At 31.9% G+C, this 19292-nt stretch overlaps 1 protein-coding gene across 1 annotated transcript in view; it reads right to left on the reverse strand.

Annotated features, from left to right (window-relative positions):
* Positions 1–2136: 2136 nt before the first annotated feature.
* Positions 2137–19292, reverse strand: part of NCAM2 (neural cell adhesion molecule 2) — a 513860-nt gene continuing 496704 nt past the window's right edge. The window contains exons 17-18 of the mRNA XM_004770518.2: positions 11818–11937; positions 2137–7643 (exon numbers count right to left, since the gene is read on the reverse strand). Coding sequence (XP_004770575.1) covers positions 7532–7643; positions 11818–11937 — 232 coding nt within the window. The 3' untranslated portion in view covers positions 2137–7531. The remainder of the gene's footprint in view (positions 7644–11817; positions 11938–19292) is intronic.

Raw genomic sequence — 19292 nt, forward strand, 5'->3', positions numbered from 1 at the left:
GACACTGCATAGTTTTATTAATATTATCTCTATAAATCCTTATATCAACTCAGAGATGAATATTATCTGCTCTAGAACTAACCACATTTTATATGATGAAATGAAGGTTTAAGTTTTTACATAAATTGCTAAAGTTCAGAACTGGCAATAGGTTTAGAATTGGAATGGGAGCCCAGGTATATTCTAATTCTAATACCTGTGCTCTTATCTGTTTCCTAATATTACTTCAGTGATTTCAGTTCTATCCCTACTGCAACTTTGTGAAATTTTCTTCCCTCATTTTTTCTTCTGGTGAGTAAAGATATGAATCTCTTTGTTTTTGAATTAGTGAAAATTCTGTTTATGCTTTCCAGTGGGTGCTTCCACCAGAATTGTCAGGGGGTCTTCACATGGTCAGACTGGGTGATAAAACTTCCCCAACCCCCACCGAGAGATCTCTAGTATATGTTCCATCCACTTCTATAAGGGGGAACTTTACAGCTTCCTTCTACAACCCTCCACTTTAAAAATGATTCTTCTGAGAATGTTTGTAATGAATGTAATTGCTTGATTCCTCGATGTGATTGGACTAATTTTGGCAATCATTCTTTCTCCTATATGTCTCAGTCTTGCCAGGTCAGATTTAGACATTGACCATGCTTGTGCTATGGCAGATAAAGGAAGATAAAGAGATCTGCAGGTGAATGTGGAAATTCAAGGTTAAAGAAAAGATGTTGATGTGAACCGAATCATCAAGTTAATCTTTTTCTTTTCTGCCAAATACTAAGATATCTTAATACTAGAAACCTCTGTCTTTATAGCCTGTTGGATTAATAAAATGGCAGAATAAATTAAAGTTTGACTAAATTTAATATTATTCGAGTACAATAATATAGTTGCCTCCCCCCGCATCTCCTTCCCCCAAAAAATATTCTGTCTGTGGAAGATGAGTTGTTATCCAAGAAAATGAAAATATCCAAATGCATACATTTTATTTTGGAAAACAAATTTATGCCAAGGATAAGAACATATATAAGATACTTCACATAAAACAGAAAACATTATTTATGATTTAAGAACATTCTAACTTGGGTGTTGAAAATTCATTCAGAAAAATTCAATAAATTTAAAAAGAAATTTAAAGTGCTGACCCCATGTATAACATGTATCTTAGGATGCATACATTCATTACCTATATTACAGATAAAGAAAATTATAGTAGGTGATGGTCTAGGTTAGAAAGAAATATAATTCTCTAAAATATTAACAGTTACCGGATCCATTTTTATCATGTATCAGAGACTTTGTTTATGCATCTTTCTCATGGTATATTTTGTATTTTAATAAAACTGTTCTTTTAATTAAATATAGGGTATTGACAGAACAAGAGCAATATATAAATTCCTTTTTTTCATTCTTTACCACCTATTTAATGTTATTTTTATTCTATATATGTATGTACTTTGTGATATTTGTAAGACTTATTTTGAAAATTTTTACCTTGTGAAAATTTGGTATTTGCTTTTTTTTCCTTCATTTTAAGAATAAGTTGAACTTTACACTGGTTAAAAAAGGGAAAACACCTTATAAAGCATGTGAGGAATGATTAGATTCTCTTATTTTATATTTCATGAAGTCCTGCAAGAAGATAATCTATATAATAATGAGAAATAAAATTTCAGCATGAACTAGAAGTTTTTACCTTCTAGATTGCCACCCAAAATGTGTCTCCAATCCAATGGATCTCAAATTTCTGTGTGCATTAGGATTATTAGAAAGGCTTGTTAAAACACAAACTCCTTTACCTCCTCCCAGATTCTTCTGATTTAGGAGGTCTGTGATGAGGTCCAGAAACATATTTATTTCTAATGAATTCCCAGGTGCTAATGCTGCTGGGTGTAGGGACCACATTTTGAGAACCACTTCTTTTACCTACTGCTTATTATCGAAAGATTGCAACTCAGGGTAAGGCAAAATTGCAGAAAGCATTCTTCTTTTCTTCTTCTTCTTCTTCTTCTTTTTTTTTTTTTAATATATAGAGATTGGTTTGGAAATTCTTTAAAAATGATAATATCTGAAAAAAATGAAATATATGTAAGTCATAAGCTCACTCACTGCAGAGATGTTATTCAAAATAAACATAAATGCAACACTTTATTAAAGTAAAAGTATCTTTACTATTAATATACAAATGGTGAAGAGTGACAATTTTGATATACTGTAAGCCATACTTTCAATGTCTCTCATAAATACAAAACTTCAACATTTGCAGTATAATTTTTACAGTTTAGACATATATATACAGCATTTCATAGGGACATACCATATTGAAACAATAAGAAAACTTTATGGTAGCTAACTTAAGAATATAGGATTTGAATGGACATACACTTTAAAGAAAATACAAGTATGTTTTAATGCATACTGAACACAGCATAGAATTCATACACCAAAAGAAAAAAAAATAGTTTTTAAAACTTTATTTGTAAGAAGTTTACATATTCCTAACAGTTTAGAGGCAAAAATGCTAAACCATAAACATTCCTTTAAGAATTGGAACAAATATATTTGCTCTTAACAGTACCATTTATTGTATATAATGCATATTGTTCTTGAAAAAAAATCCTACCTGCAAAATTGAATATTAGGTTCTATGTTAAGTATCTCCTCTGCATTTCACTCGCCTTTCTCTTTGCATCAGTAAAATTGGCCTTAGTTTTTATCCAAGCAGTGTTCCTAGTCCCTAGCCCAGCACATTTCACACTAAAATCCTTCTTATCTACCCCAAATGTAGGAGGAGTTCAGTTTGCCTTTCTTGATTCTTTCAGTTCTTTTGTTCCTCTATTCTCATACGCCTGGCTGTGATTTGAAATGCTCCAAGTCATTGCATTGTTAATTTTTTCCTAAAGAAGGCTAAAACCAGATGCAACTTTTCATGTGTTATGTGTTTTTGTTTTTAGAAAAAAAAAAAGGCAATATCAAATTTATATAACCAATTTTTATATTAATAATTATGAATATACTGTGGTCAAAATCCTAAAAATTATAGAAAAAATTAAAGTGGCAGCTAAGGTATTTAAGTTATTGATAAAATTCTATAGTGAATAATGAACTATTTTTAAGAATATTAAATGTGTTATCAAATAAATATTAAGTATTATATATAATATAAAAGTTTGGGAGGGGAGATAATCTATTAGCATTCTCATATAATGTTAAACAGATGCATCTACATGGGTAAATGCAATTTTTAAAAAAGAGAGTAAGAGCATGGAAGGAAATTGTATTTGTTCAGCAAGTACTACATCTAGGCTCTTTTATAAGTTTCCCATTTACACATACGATTTTTTCATCTCAGAACATGATTAAGCCCATGAGTAGAATACTTTCTTGAAAGATTTTCATTTTAGGATGGAAGTACTTAATTTCTTTGACCTTCCATAGTTAAGTTTAGCATACCCTAATACTTCCATATGCAATTTCAGTGTAAGAGACAATGTAATAACTCTTCAAAGGATTAATACAAAGATTCAAATCTTTCCTCTCTACATATAAATAATGCAAACAATTCATTTAAAAAAATAGCTTTATCTACTCCTAAAGTCTGTTGAGTAAACACTCTGGATATGATTGTGAGAAAGAACTCTATGAGCAACTAAAATTGGCCCTGAACATCACACTTCATGAAAACAAACTGTAACTTTAATAAGCAATTGTAATATGCTATTCTCATATTTTTCAAAATTAAGAAATGGAGATTATTTAATTATTTAAAAATTAAAAAATGGAGATTATTCTTTCTATTACTTCAGTTGTAAGTATTTTTATCAGTGGTTATCTTCCCATCATAAAGGATGATGTATGATCCCCAAATAAAAGCACAACAAGATAATGTAGACCCAGGTGACACTAAAACAATTTATCCTATCTTAAAATATCATCTGTTGTCATTGTCTCATAAATGGTAGAAATCAATTTTAACAATATCTAGAGTATTTATTATCTAGAACAACAATATAGACAAAATGAAATATATTTTATGTGTGCATCAAAAGAATTCTTTTGTCGTGAGTGAAAATAAGTTACATGGTATAATTTGTTATATTTAGATTTTGCATTTAAGGTAAAGTAATTCAAATTCAGCTTATTCACTAAATGTAAATAAGACAGTACCATTTAAGTGTCACAGATATAATCAAAGTACATCAATAGAGTTTGCAGGTTTTTTTCCTTTTAATGAAGCAGAATGTCATGCTAATCCAAAGGCACAAATACATCTTAATTATTTAAAATAAGAAACATAAAGGTATGTAAAGGTATGATTATAAAGTTACAATTAATTGTTGGTGCTCAAATAAATAATTTGATTAATAAAATCCTTCTATTTATATAAATGTTCAAATCAAAGACTAAGATTCATGTAAACTTTGTTGGATCAAATAGTCTTTGAAAAATGTTTTTATAGGTATTAATATTAAAAATAAGGGAAAACTAGAGAAACATTGCATTAATGTTAGACATTAGCATCAATAGAATGGCAATAAATCAATCCACAAAAATAATAAATAAATTTTTAGAAGTCACAATTCTAAATTCTTTTGAAGAGCATTGTAAAATATGTAGACACATTAATTTGTGCCAGTTTTAGAAACAGAACATTTATCAAAATGCTGATATTACTATTCTTTCTTATATATTATTGAATATAGATTGTCATTGCCTAATTGCACATAATCTATCAAGAAATACCAATATTTTTAGCGATATTTTTCTTTGTTTAAATTAGCATAGGGTTCTGATAATTTAACCCTACTTATATTCAGTCAACTCTTTTGACATTTTATACTAACATTTAAGAGTACCCTCAAACAGTAAAAATAACATTTTTACAGTTTTATGGCATGTTTAATCTAGAATAAGAATGAAAAATAAGAACAGATTATCTCAGTTCTACTCATGTTTTACAATTTACTACACGCATTTCTTATTTGGAAACTTTTACAGATATAGTAAGTTGGAGCATTCCCTTGACATGTTATTATTATTATTATTTATTATTATTATTTTAATCACAGTATTGCCTTGCTCCTGCATGGCACAGATTTCAAGGACAAGAGATAAGGACCACTCAGACAACTGAAGCAGTGCACTTGAAACAGTCTGACTAAAATTAGTTTCAAATTATCTGTTAACCTCAGATCATTACTCCACATTAGTGGCAAGAAGTTTAATAGTATATATATGCATATGTGTGTGTGTGTATATATATATATATAAGTATATATATAAAAGAAATATTTAAGTAAATTGCTTTACATGGAAAGTCCAAAGAAATGAGACAGAACTTTCAAATTGAAGAAACACAAAAATATTTGTTCTTTATTATGATTTCTCTGCTCTTGAAGTATAGCACAAATATAATAATAGTAAACATGCTAAACTGGTTTCTCAGTTTTCCTAATTCTTTCACCATTATTAGTTTAAAGCCAGCCCTATCCAGGAAAGAATAGCATTCATGGCTATTGCTTTATGGACATTTTACTAAGCCTGTGAACTTTGCACAAACAAATTCAAGTACTTTGACTAGTTATAGTACATTGGTACAAAAGGGGAAAAAACAGTCAGATAAAGCAAACAGGTGATCAGACAAACATAACTTAAATAGCAACAATCAAATCTATCAAAAGACCAGTTGGATAATTTCTACTCAAATTGCTAGGTAGGGACAGGAATTCTTTTTCTTCAGAATACGCCAGAAAAAATACCAAGGGAGAGATTCCTGCACTATAATCCTGTGAATTATGGCAACAATGTTGGAGATATAGTGCACGAACATGCAGACGAACACATTCTGTCCTGCTAATGATTAAAGGTTTATAAAATTAGTTGGTTGTCTCTCCTTGCCTGACAGTTTCTAGCACTTTGTAAATAAAAGTGTTGATGAGTAGCATTAATATTTCATTGAACATATTCATCAAATTATCTCTTTAGAGAGACACATTAAGCAGGTTGCTCTGCACTGTTAAAACTCTCCTCCAATGTTCTATTGGTATGCATTCCCCAACCAGTCAATATTTGAGCTATAATACCACCTGAAAACGCTAAAGATTATGAATGTAATGGGGCCTAAAGAAACCTTTGGCTCTCTAGGGTAACAAATAATCTAAAACTTGCTCCCAACCGGTATGTATATTTATAATCATAAATATATTTATTTTACCATACATATGAGGGAAAATCATGTTTTAGTCTTTTACCTCTGGGAGCTTGCATAGCTTGGAAGTTAATAAGTATTTTATTGTGGTATAGGCCCTAACAAGTAACATTAGAAAGTTTGTGTTGAATAGCCAAGGAATTTCTTCAACCAAAGTTGTTTATCAAAATCTTAAAATGACTTCTAGCTACAACATCCAGAAGAAGATCAGATAGTGGCGATTCAGGTGTTTATCACTAACACTTCAATGGCATGTTTAAATGTTATTTTCTTCTTTGTTTAACCACTAAGGATTTTAATTTCCATTAGCCGATTACAGTTAATGATTGACCCGTAACACTGGGAAAATGAATATTTAAACAAAGATCATCTAAAACAATGGTCAAAAATATATCTGAGGATATGGTTTGAAGTATTTCAACACTAGGGACTTTTTTTTGATAAAATTATTTAAAAAGTAAAAGATAATCACATATCTATAAATATATCAAGACAACATTGATATTGTTACCATTTCAATTTACTTTATTTGAAGCTGAGGGCAGAAATCAATATTATTTTCACTTGCAATACATTTTCTTGTGTAATCCATTGTGAGTGATTATGGCATATATAAAGAGAGAGATTTACGGAATCTTTCTAATCTAATTTTACACACAACTAGTATTCATTCAAATGGGTAACAATTTTGATCTGGCACTTCAGTCTATCAAAAATTAACATTGAAGTAGCACTGTAACTATAACTTTAAAAGAATTTTCCAAAATTTCTCTCAATTTTTAATATCTGCTATAGATAATGGCTCCTTCAAGCCCAAGTTCCCTGAAATTCTCCTGATAAAAAGTGTACCCTTTATTAACTGTTTTTATCTTAAACTGAAATCCATGTTAATAATCTGTTTTCCCAAGATAGTATGAAAAACATGCAGGGCTTTCTTATACATTTAGCTCACAAAGCTTTTGTTTTCTTTTGTTGATTCTTAAACCCTAATTTGTTGGAGAGGTTGTTGGATGAAATATATAGTCCTAAAGAAACAGAGCACTTTTAACTGTATAACAAATTGCAGTATTTCAATCACAGAATCAAACTGTTACCCAAGAGTTGGTGCCAGTCAGGTCTCTATATTGAAATTCATAACAAAATAAACAACAACAATAACAACAACAACAAAAGGTAATGGACCATGGGCAGGGATATTTGATCATATGTATATGTGTACAAGCTATTCCAAGCTAGAAGTTTCCCAAGAAATTAAGGTCAATGGAATAGTTTTGGTCATAGGGTCACTGCAATCCAAATGCTCTGTGTAGCATTGTTCAAGCCTTTGTGATCTTGGTGTTATGCTTTGCTGTCGTCTTCTTTTGATTGTATGATGTCATTAGAAACCTTAATTTCTATAGTTTCTGGATTTAAGACTTCTTTTCCATTTTCTTCTTTTAAAGGCAATTTTCTGGAAGGAAATAAAAAAATAATGAACTTCATTTTCTAAGGCAATTTGAGTGTTATTCCTTAATACTAAATTACTGTCTTACAGAAGGCAGTGTCTATAATTTTTAGAAAAAAATTAGATTTGTTAAAGTCATATCAAAATGATAGAAAAATAATTAAGTAATCAGATAATATTGTCCTTTGTAAAAATGTGATGTACTTCAGAGTGATGAATGAAACAATGTATCTATCTGTAGATGCACCACATCATTCACTATAGAGTGATTTGATTTGATAACCAGTTATTGATACAGAAAATAGAATGGTTTGGAATCTAAACAAGACAGCATCTTTATATGTCAACTAGATGAGTTACTAGTACCTAAGTTTTTTCAAATAAAAGTCCTTAAGAGTTGGGGCACCTGGGTGGCTCAGAGGGTTAAAGTCTCTGCCTTCCGCTCAGGTCATGATCCCGGTGTCCTGGGATTGAGCCCCACATCGGGCTCTCTGCTCAGCAGGGAGCCTGCTTCCTCCTCTCTCTCTGCCTGCCTCTCTGTCTACTTGTGATCTCTGTCTATCAAATAAATAAATAAAATCTGTAAAAAAAGAAAAGGAAAATTCCTTAAGAGTTGCTACCATGTTCTGTTACATACTTCAAAAGCTGTATTCTAATTCCATATTCAAAAGCTATATTCTAATTCTGAATTAGCTATATTCTTTGGAACTTGATGAAAGTATGTATTTCAGGACTTTCCCACTTTTCTACATTTTCTGTATACGTTTTCTTTAATTAACCTCTTTCACTATTTTTTTTTGTTGTTATTTCTGTATCAATTATGAGTACATTTTTTGAGTTGCTACCAATTAAAATCTATTAAGGAAAATAAGCTTTCTTTCTTTTTCTCTTTCTTTCTTTCTTCCTTTCAGATTTTATTTATTTATTTGAGAGAGCAAGAGCAGGGAAAGGGGAAGAGGAAGAGAGGGAAGCCAACTTCCCACTGAGTGAGGAGTCTGACGCAAGGCTGGATCCTAGGACTCTGGAATCATGATCTGAGCTGAAGGCAGATGCTTAACTGACTGAGCCACCCAGGTACTGCTTTATTTCTTAATGATAGCTTCACAACTCTTACTATGATGACAATGATGCAAGATATGTTTTTTTCTACCAGTTTTGAATTCAATAGTTTATGATTACTCCTTATGTACACAGCTTTGGGGTTAAAATTTCCCCCCAGACAAGATATTTTTCCACATAAAAAAAAAAAATTCAAGTTCAATTCTGTACTTTAATGTCACCATTTCGTGGGGTAGTGAACGTTACTATGTCAGTTTCTCCAGAATTTACTTGTAATTTCTTTTCTATTTTTGAATGGGAAGAGCAAGCCATTAAATTCTGAAGATCAAAGCTATTATGTGAAAATTAACCAGTCAAAAGTAAGTCATGGTAAAAGTTACTATGACCCATTCCTGGCAATGAAATAGCATCTACTTTGTACCTAATAGGGCATGTTCTTTTATGTGTATTATAAATAATGTCTTCACAGTTCTTCCATTCTTCCGTTTGGTAAACTTTGATAAAAAAAAGGTAAAACCAATGTGTCACCTCTAAGCAGCAAACTATAGAGAAATATAGAGAAATTTAGAGCTTGGATAAGAGGTTATCATGATGCTTAATATATCTCTTACTCAAATAATTATAACACTGGAATTAACCAGTGTTTTCAAATATTTATTAGATGATGAATTTTTGCATATAAAATTTTCACTACGTCAATTTACGTTAAATTTGTTTTTTTTTAAATTACAGTTAATTTTATTATTTTTTATTGACTATTTTCTATAATTGAGGGTTGGAGTAGTTATTGATCATCTTTTTTGTTTTGTTTTATTTTTTTGCACAATATTGCCCTGTCACATGTAAAGGCATTTTCTTAGCTAGTTTTTTGTCTGGTTTGGTTTGGTTTGCATTTTTAAGTTTATATATATTAAGTTTATATATGCCTATAGGTAGTTTATATGTACCTAGTTCTTGGCTAGTTTTCATATATAAATATAAATACACACACACACACACACACACACACACATACATACACACCCCTCCCTAGTTCTTGGCTAGTTTACATACACACCAATATCTCATTGTAGATGTTAATCAATAGATAGATATTTGATTTATTTACATTTTTTAAAATACTTTTATTTATTTATTTATTTACTTATTTGGCATAGACAGAGAAATCACAAGTAGACAGGGAAGCAGGCAGAGAGAGAGGGGAAAGCATGCCACCTCCTGAGCATAGAGCCCAGGATGCTGAGATCATGACCTGAGCCAAAGGTAGAGGCTTAACCCACTGAGCCATCCAGGTACCCGTTTTATTTATTTACTTGTTTGTTTGTTTCATTGTGTAAAATTTTGCTTCATTGAAAAGACTTCTAAAACTATAGAACCCACCATGTAAAAGCTGCCTCCACCAGAGGAAACTTCCATTTAATAGGTAATAATCTCTAAATGGCATGACCTGAGGATTTATATGGAAAATTTAGCTGCAGAGTAGTACTTTGTATTTCTCTAAATAGTAATTATTTCAGCCCCTTGAGAGCACATAAGCAGGCATTTTTGAAACAAGTTGTTTTTTTCACTTGTGACAACACTCAACCTTCCATTTAGGATGAGAAGCCTAATCAAATTTCTCTGCAAGTGAGTGTATGCTGGTAAAGAAAAAAAAGATTCTTAAACAAACAAACAACAATAAAATTTAGAGGTAATTTTAGTGAACAGTATTTAAAGAAAAATGTTATAGTCATGGTTTTGTTTGTATTCAATATATTCCATAGAATACTATTTTCACTCCTTAATAATGCCTTTGGCTTTAATCATTTTAACTTTCATGTTTACTGAATATGATCTTTGCACATGTTCATCATTTTTGCAAATTTAACTGAAATATCTGCTATGGCTATGATGGAGCTCTGATGGGCATAGAAAGAGGTAAATTATATAATCTTGAATGGAGAGCAAACATTATTTCCTATGTGGACATTAAAATGAAAGACAATTTAACAGTATCTCTTTTTCCAAATGAATATTCTTTCCTTTCAAAGTAGATTGTGTACATATTCACATTATCAATTTTTATTTTAAATTGTGATATTCTTATTCAGAGTAATGGCCAATTTCCTGACCCTTTTTATTTCAATAAAAATCACATTTTGAGGGCACCTGGGTGGCTCAGTTAGTTAAGCGTCTTGCTTTCAGCTCAGGTCATGATCCCAAGGTTCTGGGATCAAATTCCACATTGGGCTCCCTGCTCAGCAGCGAGCCTGCTGCTACCTCTCCCTCTGTGGTTCCCCCTGCTTGTACTCTCAATCTTTGTCTAATAAATAAATAAAATATTTTTTTTAAATCCTATTTTGAAAGTGTCAGTTTCTTTTTTAAAAAATATTTATTTTGTTTAAGTTTTATTTTATTTTATTTTATTTTATTTTATTTTTGTTTGAGAGAAAGAGAGAGTGCACAGAGTGAGAGAGCACAAGCAGGGCCAGGGCAGAGGGAGAAGCAGATTCCCCACTGAGCAAGGACCCAAAAGCCAGACTCAATCCCAGGACCCTGGGATCATGACCTGGACCAAAGGCAGACGCTTAACCGCTGAGCCATCCAGGTGCCCTTTATTTATTTATTTTAGAGAGAGAGAGAGTGCATCTGTGAGTGGGGGAAGCGGGAAAGGGCAAAGGGAGGGGAAGAGAGAATCTCAGGCAGACTCCCCATTGAATACAGAGTCTGAGACAGGGCTCAATCTCATCACCCTGCGGTCCTGAGCTAAACCGAAATCAAGACTCAGAGGCTTAACCTTAATTGACTGACTGTGCACCCCAGATGCCCTGAAAGTATCACTTTCTTAAGAGTAAAATAAATTTAAGAAAATCCAACTCTAACATGGGCCATCTTTTTGACATTTTTACATAAAATTATAAATATATGTTTGAATAGTAGATTTTCTCTGGCATTGATACAAAATTTTCATGTGTAATGTTTCCCTAGAAAATGGTTTTTGAAATTCTCATTTATTTTCTCTGAAAAAGAAACACTTTTCTATAAATAATGTTATTTGTATATATATGCTACAAGAAATGATACAATGTTATTATTTTATAAATATTTATCTAAAAATAATTAAGCATCTGAAGCTACTTACTCAGGTTCTGTTAGTGGTGTGGTTTCATTTGGCTCATTTACTGGGCTCCCATCCTCATGATTAGTGATTCTTTCATCCTCTGTTCTCATCTCCACTATTGGTTCTTTTGATCCATCTTTCCTAGAAAAATAAACGAACAAAAAAAACCTTATTCATGTAATGTAAAAATGGACACATTATGAAACATAGTTTAGAATCTCTACTTAATCCCATCTCCCCTCACTAAAACCCAACATGGTCAGATTAAGAATACCACTAAATTTTTTTTCCCATTAAAATTCATCTCACCCACATAATTTTCACTCAGAAAAAAATAGAAAGTAGAAATTACATTTATCTAAGATTTTTTTTCATCAAAATTGTGTTAATGTTTTGCAGAAGTCCAAATTTTGTCTTTTTTATTTTTTTAAAGAATTTATTAATTATTTGATAGAGATCACAAGTAGGCAGAGAGGCAGGAAGAGAGAGAGAGAGAGAGGAGGAAGCAGGCTCCCTGCTGAGCAGAGAGCCCGATGAGGGGCTTGATCCCAAGACCCTAAGATCAACTTGAGCCGAAGGCAGAGGCTTTAACCCACTGAGCCACCCAGGTGCCCCAAGAAGCCCAAATTTTAAATGTGATCACGCAGTTTACTTTGGGAAATAAATAAAAAATACTATGTTATAGGAAATTATGACATGAAGTAGCTTTTCCCCCAACTAGCCATATGCTTTAGGTTTTTTTAATTTGAAATATAACATCAGAAATATTGTTTCTATATTAAAATTTAGAAGATAAAATTTATATATATGAGACGTTTTATTGCTTTAAGTGTTTCTATGAATTATATGAATGATTTTAACGATATGGTGATATTGACTTTACATATTCATGTTTTCAAGAAAATAGTTTACATAAAACAATATTATATATGCATGATGTTTTCATTTGTAATTTCAAATTCTTGTCATCATTATTGGATTTTTAAAATATGAAAATAAGTATAATTTTATATAATTGTGAAATTTTTGTAAAATTAGAAAGTTTACTGCAAAGTTTCATTCCTTAATAAATGAACAAAAAGAAAGAAAAATAAGGAAAGTATTTAGTGATGATAAAGGATAAAGTGAGATATAAGCATCGGGAATGATATCCTCATAATATAGATTATAATTAAAGGGCACATACAAAAAAAAATGTAAGGGAGGGATAGGGGTCCTCACCTACCCAGGTACATAGTCTTACTATACAATCCTGCGACTGTATAACAAATTTCCCAAATGAAATGAAAACCTATGCCATGTAAAAATCTCCACATTAATGTTTATAGAAGTTTTATTCATAATTGCCCCAAATTGGAACCAACTAAGATGTCCTTCAACAGGTCAATGGATAAATAAACTGTGGACATCCACACAATTAGATATTATTCAGCAATGAAAAGAAATGAGCTATCAAGTCACAAAAAACATGGGAGAACTTTAAATGCAATTGCCAAGGAAAATAAGCCAGTCTGAAAAGGCTATGTACTATGTATTCCCAAATACATTGCATTCTGTAAAAAAGCACAGTTACAGAGAAAATAAAAAGATCAGTGTTTGCCAGGGGTTCAAGGTGAGGGAAGGAGGTAATGATGGAGCACTGGGCACATTAAATATATTTAGTATTGTAATGATAGATATATGACGTTAAAATTAGTTCTTAAAAATCAAGTATACTAGCAGTACACAACAAAGAAATTAAACAAAAAAATAACCCCAACAGTGGGGTTAAAAATGCTGACTCTGTAGGTCCTTCACATATAAGCACATCGAAATCTGAAGAGTCAGAAATGGAAGAAAATCTAGAACTCTATAATTCAGAATTGGTAGTGAACAACCCTTTAGACCTCTAAAATGCAAATATTTGTGAGAACTGGCAATTAGGAAATGTTCATCAACCTGAATAGGGACTTCAGGGAAGCAAGATCTCTATAGTAGTAAAGATAATTAAAGAGCCCACCACAATTAAATTTTAGTTTGATGATGTTTTGTTTGCTGTTGTTATTCTGCAATTGATTCTTTTAAACAATTCTTCATAATATCAATGCTATTAATGACATAGATGATGATACTGCTTGGAAAAATGTGGCTATTGATGATTCTGAGCAAAACAGTGACTCAAAAGGTTGGATTTTATGTTTAATTATATAAACAACAGGTGCAGATCTATGGGTATGGATTAAACAAAACAGAATGCAAAAAAAATAAGATGGCGGATTTGGATTTTAATTGTATACTCCTTATTGAAAATGTTAGCAAACCACATTAAACTAGAAATGATAAAATAGATATTACTAAAAGGAAGTTAAAGTGTTATAAGAGAACATGATGCGTTGTCTTAAAATCCTTATTTTTGTTTTTAGTAATCTTTTACATTTTTAACTAACTGGTCTATTCATATATTATAGAATTCTTCAAAAGATATATAGAGAAAAGTATACCTCCCTGTCATTTCCTGTTTACGGGATATTTAGTTACCTATCATAAAGACAAGGACACTTTCAAATTGTGTGTTCCAGAGACATTCCTTCTATTCATATACTAGCATATATGCATACAAATGCAAGGAGTTACTTTTAAACAAATGGTACATACTGACTGAATATAATTTTGCCTTTTCAAAATACTAGAATATTTAGAGCTGCCTCTTCTTTTTCATGGCACATATTATCCCATCATATGTATGCACCACCATATATTTGGCTAGTGTCCAACCAACAGACATTTAGGTTGTTTCCAATATCTTCTATTACAGTAAATACTACAAGGAGTATTAAAATGCATATTTTTTAAAGATTTTATTTATTTATTTGACAGACAGAGATCACAAGTAGGCAGAGAGGCAGGCAGAAAGAGAGAAGGAAGCAGGACCCTGGGATCATGACCTGAGCTGAAGGGAGAGGCTTTAACCCACTAAGCCACCCAGGCGTGCCTGAAATGCATATTTTACTTGCCCTTCGGTGATAATATCTGAAGCACACTAATAATTTACATGAGTCTAATTCCCATCCTTTATAAATTATATTTAATCATACTTGAAGTGATATCAGAATTATTACTGATATTTTCTGTGGAATTGTAAAAAGTGATAAAGCAATATTTTATTTAAATTGTCATAAAAAAGTATGCCATGGTTTATGGACAATTCACAATGTATAGACTGGTAAAAACTAAATAAATTCCTGCCAGGTTTCTAGAACTGATTATTAAGCAAGAAATGACAAGCAGAGCAGAATAGTTAAGAGGATATGCCCTGGGACCAAACTAGCTGACTCTCACTAACTCACTGCATAAGCATTTCTCTGTCCTGTTGCCTGGATAGTAAACCAGAGATGATAATGACACCAAATTAATTTCTACAGTTTTTAGAATGCATGACATTAATTAAGCAGGACATTGATTAAACAGGACTTAATCAATAACTGTCTTCAGTATTCTAGGAGGGCAAGAAGGCAAGGAGGATTTAGTGCTCGGAAATACATTACTAAAACTTGCAACTTAAACAAATGGAGGGAAAACAAAACGAAAATATCTCAAAGCACATAAGAAATAAATATTTATAAAATTCATAAGTTTTGAAATAAAAATGGAAAGATTCATATAATTAATGGCATCAAAAGCAAAATTCAAACTTTGGGATAGACTGGGGAAAAATATTAGCAACAAATACAACATCAAATAATTAAGGGTCACATTATATAATTAGAAAGTAAGAGAAAAGTTGAATAACTCCATGGACATGTGTGCAGAATATGAACAAGAAATTCACAAAAGAGGGGTGGCTGGGTAGCTCGGTGGCTTCAAGCCTCTGCCTTCGGCTCAGGTCATGATCCCAGGGTCCGGGGTTTGAGCCCCACATCGGGCTCTCTGCTCAGAGGGGAGCCTGCTTCTTCTTCTCCCTCTCCCTCTGCTTGCCTCTCTGCCTACTTGTGAGCTCTGTCTGTCAAATAAATAAATAAAATCTTTAAAAAAAAAAAAAAAAGAAATTCCCAGAAGAAATAAAGTGACCAAAGTGGAATCATAAAACAAATAAGTTCAGAATTTACCTGGATCAGAAAAATGAAAATTTTAAATGGTATCTTTCACTTATTATATTAAGAAATAAAAATTGATAATATTTAGTGTTTGAGAAACTATATAGAAATATATATTCTCCGATTTTATTAGGAGTATGAATGCGTATAGCATTTTGTGGGCAATTTGTCAGTATTTTTCAATTTTGATTTACATTCCATGTCTAAGAACATAATGTACATTTACAATAAGATTTATGTAAAAGTTAAATTCAAACCCCATATCATACTTTAATATGATAAAATATTGAAAGTTTCACCCAAATTGTCATGAAAGACAAGGATAAATGCATTATGGTATCTGATATTGTGGGATACTACTTTATTCTGTGGATTTTTTTCCATCTTTATTCTCTTTGCTTTTTTGGTTTTTTTTAGAGAGAGGTGGGTCAGGCCAGAGAGAGGAAGGGAGAGAGACAATCTTAAGCAAGCTCCATGCCCAGCGCAGAGCCCAACATGGGGCTCTATCTCATGACCTGAGATCATGACCTGACCTGAATTCAAGAGTCGGATGCTTAACCCACTTAGCCACCCAGGTGCTCCTCTGTTTTCTTTTAAGTTTTGGTATCTTCTATTAAGATCTCTTCAAAGCTCAGAGATTCTTTTTTCAGCCATGTGTAGTCTACTAGTAAGATCGTCAGGGGCATTCTTTTTTCAGCCATGTGTAGTCTACTCGTAAGATCGTCAGGGGCATTCTTCATTTCTATCAGGATCTTTTTGGTCTCTAGCATTTCTTTTGGATTCTTTTTCAGAATTTCCATTTCTCTGCTATGGCCCATCCCTTCTTGCATGCTGTCCTACAGTGTTCTCACCATATTTATCATATACTTAAAAAAAAAAAATCTTGGTCTGATAATTCCAACATCTCTGCCTTTTTTTGAATCTGGCCCTGATGCTTATCTTATCTTTTGCCTTGAGTATACCTTATAGTTTTCCTTGATATTGGGACATGATGTACATTTTAGAAGGAACTGCTAAGTATAGGCATTCAGTAATGTGGTGGTAAAGTGGGGTGTGGAGAGAGTACCTTCAATAGTCCTGTCATTAGGCCTCAGTCATTAGTAAGTCTGAGCCCCTGGACTCTAAACTTCACAATTTCTTCTCAGGGTCACCCCTCTTAAGTGAGTCAGGATGGCTGGAGTGGACTGGAGTTATGCATTTGCCTTCCCTCATGTGGCAGTAGAGGAAGCTGGTTTGGATATCTCTCTGTACATTGAAAAGGCATTTTCACACACATACACATACATTTCGGCTAGTTACTTTCTATTAGTTTTCAATATTCTATTTCCTTTACATCCTAAGTTTAACCAGGAAAATCTTTTTTTTTTTTTACACGTAGCATTAAAAACTACTTATTTATTCATCCATTTGATTGTTTTTTAACTGATATGTTTTTCCCAGCAGAATAAAAGCTAGATGATGAAAGGGACTAGTTTACTTTTCCTCATAGTTATATCTCTGTGGCTTAGAACAGTGCTTGACTATGTAGATGTTCAATAAATATTTATTAGCTCAAATTAATGCTTGGGTGAACAAGAGTATAAGCATAGTTTGATAAAGTAGAAATAATTCACTATTTTTATTAGATAAAAGAGAATGCAAGATAAATGTAAGTTTAATTTAAATTTATTAGAGCCAAATAATGGAATATTCTAGAACTTTACCTGAAAGACATTCTGCATGCCACTGACTTTAATTTCTCTTTTCTGGAACTTGATATTCTTTAAACAAGAATATTCTAAGTGTGTAATTAACATACTATATAATAAATCTGCATAGTCCTGTAATTGTAATAACATGAAAGTACTAGTCTAAGCATACTTCCGATTATGTTTAGAGGCCAGTAGAGGTCAATCCATCAAATCAGCTATATTCTATTTCCCATTGTGATTTTATATAATATTTTTGAAAAAAATATGTACAATATTTTCCCAATTCAAACAATGAATTTTTGAAAAAGAGTTGAAAAGCATTTTCCCAAAGCAGGGGAAATGATGATGTAAAAAGTTATGATGGATAACAAACACAGAATGAACTCCATGCTTTCATCTTCCCAATTCTTTAAGGTTAGTTAAACCCAGCAGGACCTACAAACCAAAGTGTTGATGGATAAATTACCAATTAATAGAGTGAAATAAAAATAAATGACAGAACTTGAATATACCTCATTGTTTTGCACATAGTCACCAATATCCCTCCAGTTAATTAAGAGAAAAACATGATTTCTCTTTCTTTCACCCCAGAGTCAAATCAATCAACAGTAGTTGACTCTACCTCAGCTATCTCTAGACTCCATACATTTGTATATGACCACAGAACTAATACTTTGGTCCAAAAGAATATAATTTTTTACCTGGAGTATTTCAAGATCCTCCCACTAACTCTCTCTGATTCTAAATCTTTCCTCTACACCTATCAACCTTCCAGTAATTCATTCTTCAAAAGTAGCTAAAGTAATCCTTAAACACTTATTGGGAATGCCCTGGTCGCTTAGTCAGTAAGTGTCTGATTTTTGGTTTTGGATCGGGTCATGATCTCAGGTTGTAAGATCAAGGTCTGGATGGAGCCCTGTGCTCAGTGTGGAGTCTCCTTGGGATTCTTTCTCTCTCCCTCACCCTCTGCCCTCTTCCAGCTCTCTCTCTCTCTCTCAAATAAATAAAATCAATGTATCAATGTATACATATATTTTTTTCTCAATTTGTGAAAAAAATTAATATTGAGTTTGGTATATATTTATTTAGTTAATAAAACAATGTAAAAGCACAGCAGGTAATTAAAAAGCAGAATTTGTTCTAATGAGGAAAGTAGGAGATACTGGACTGTGAATTGATCCCACTCTATTTGCTATGGCACACATTACTATTCCATTCAAGTGTGAAGTAGAGCCTGATTTCTGTTTGTTCTTTGTTGTGTTCTGTGTCCAACAAGTAAGTAGGTGGCATTTTGATTGTGAAATGAATCTAATGTTTTTTTGAAATGAAAATGTATGTTACCTAATTTAGCATCCCATGAAGTGAAAATATCCCTTATAAAGAATCCATAAGAAGTAATCGTGGATGAATTGTGTAGTAGAATTGAAATAGGCTTAGAGATATAAACAAAACAAACAAACAAATATAAAACAATGCAGCTTGTAAAGAATAGATTCTCCTATATTGCTAAGCCTAGAAATTAATACACGAGGTTCTACATGCCTAAATGTATGTACAGAAAAACAAATAAAAATGACTCAACAATAAAAATAAATGACTTACTGATAAACAGAACACCATGAATGAATCTTAAAACATGGCTGAATGAAAGAAGCTAGACATAAAAAGAGTAAACATTACAACAATCAATTTCTATCAAGTTCTATAAAGCTAAAAATTATTTATGATGAAA

Source organism: Mustela putorius, unplaced genomic scaffold (assembly GCF_011764305.1).
Source record: "Mustela putorius furo isolate JIRA1106 unplaced genomic scaffold, ASM1176430v1.1 tig00003834_pilon_pilon_pilon, whole genome shotgun sequence".
Lineage (NCBI taxonomy): Eukaryota > Metazoa > Chordata > Mammalia > Carnivora > Mustelidae > Mustela > Mustela putorius.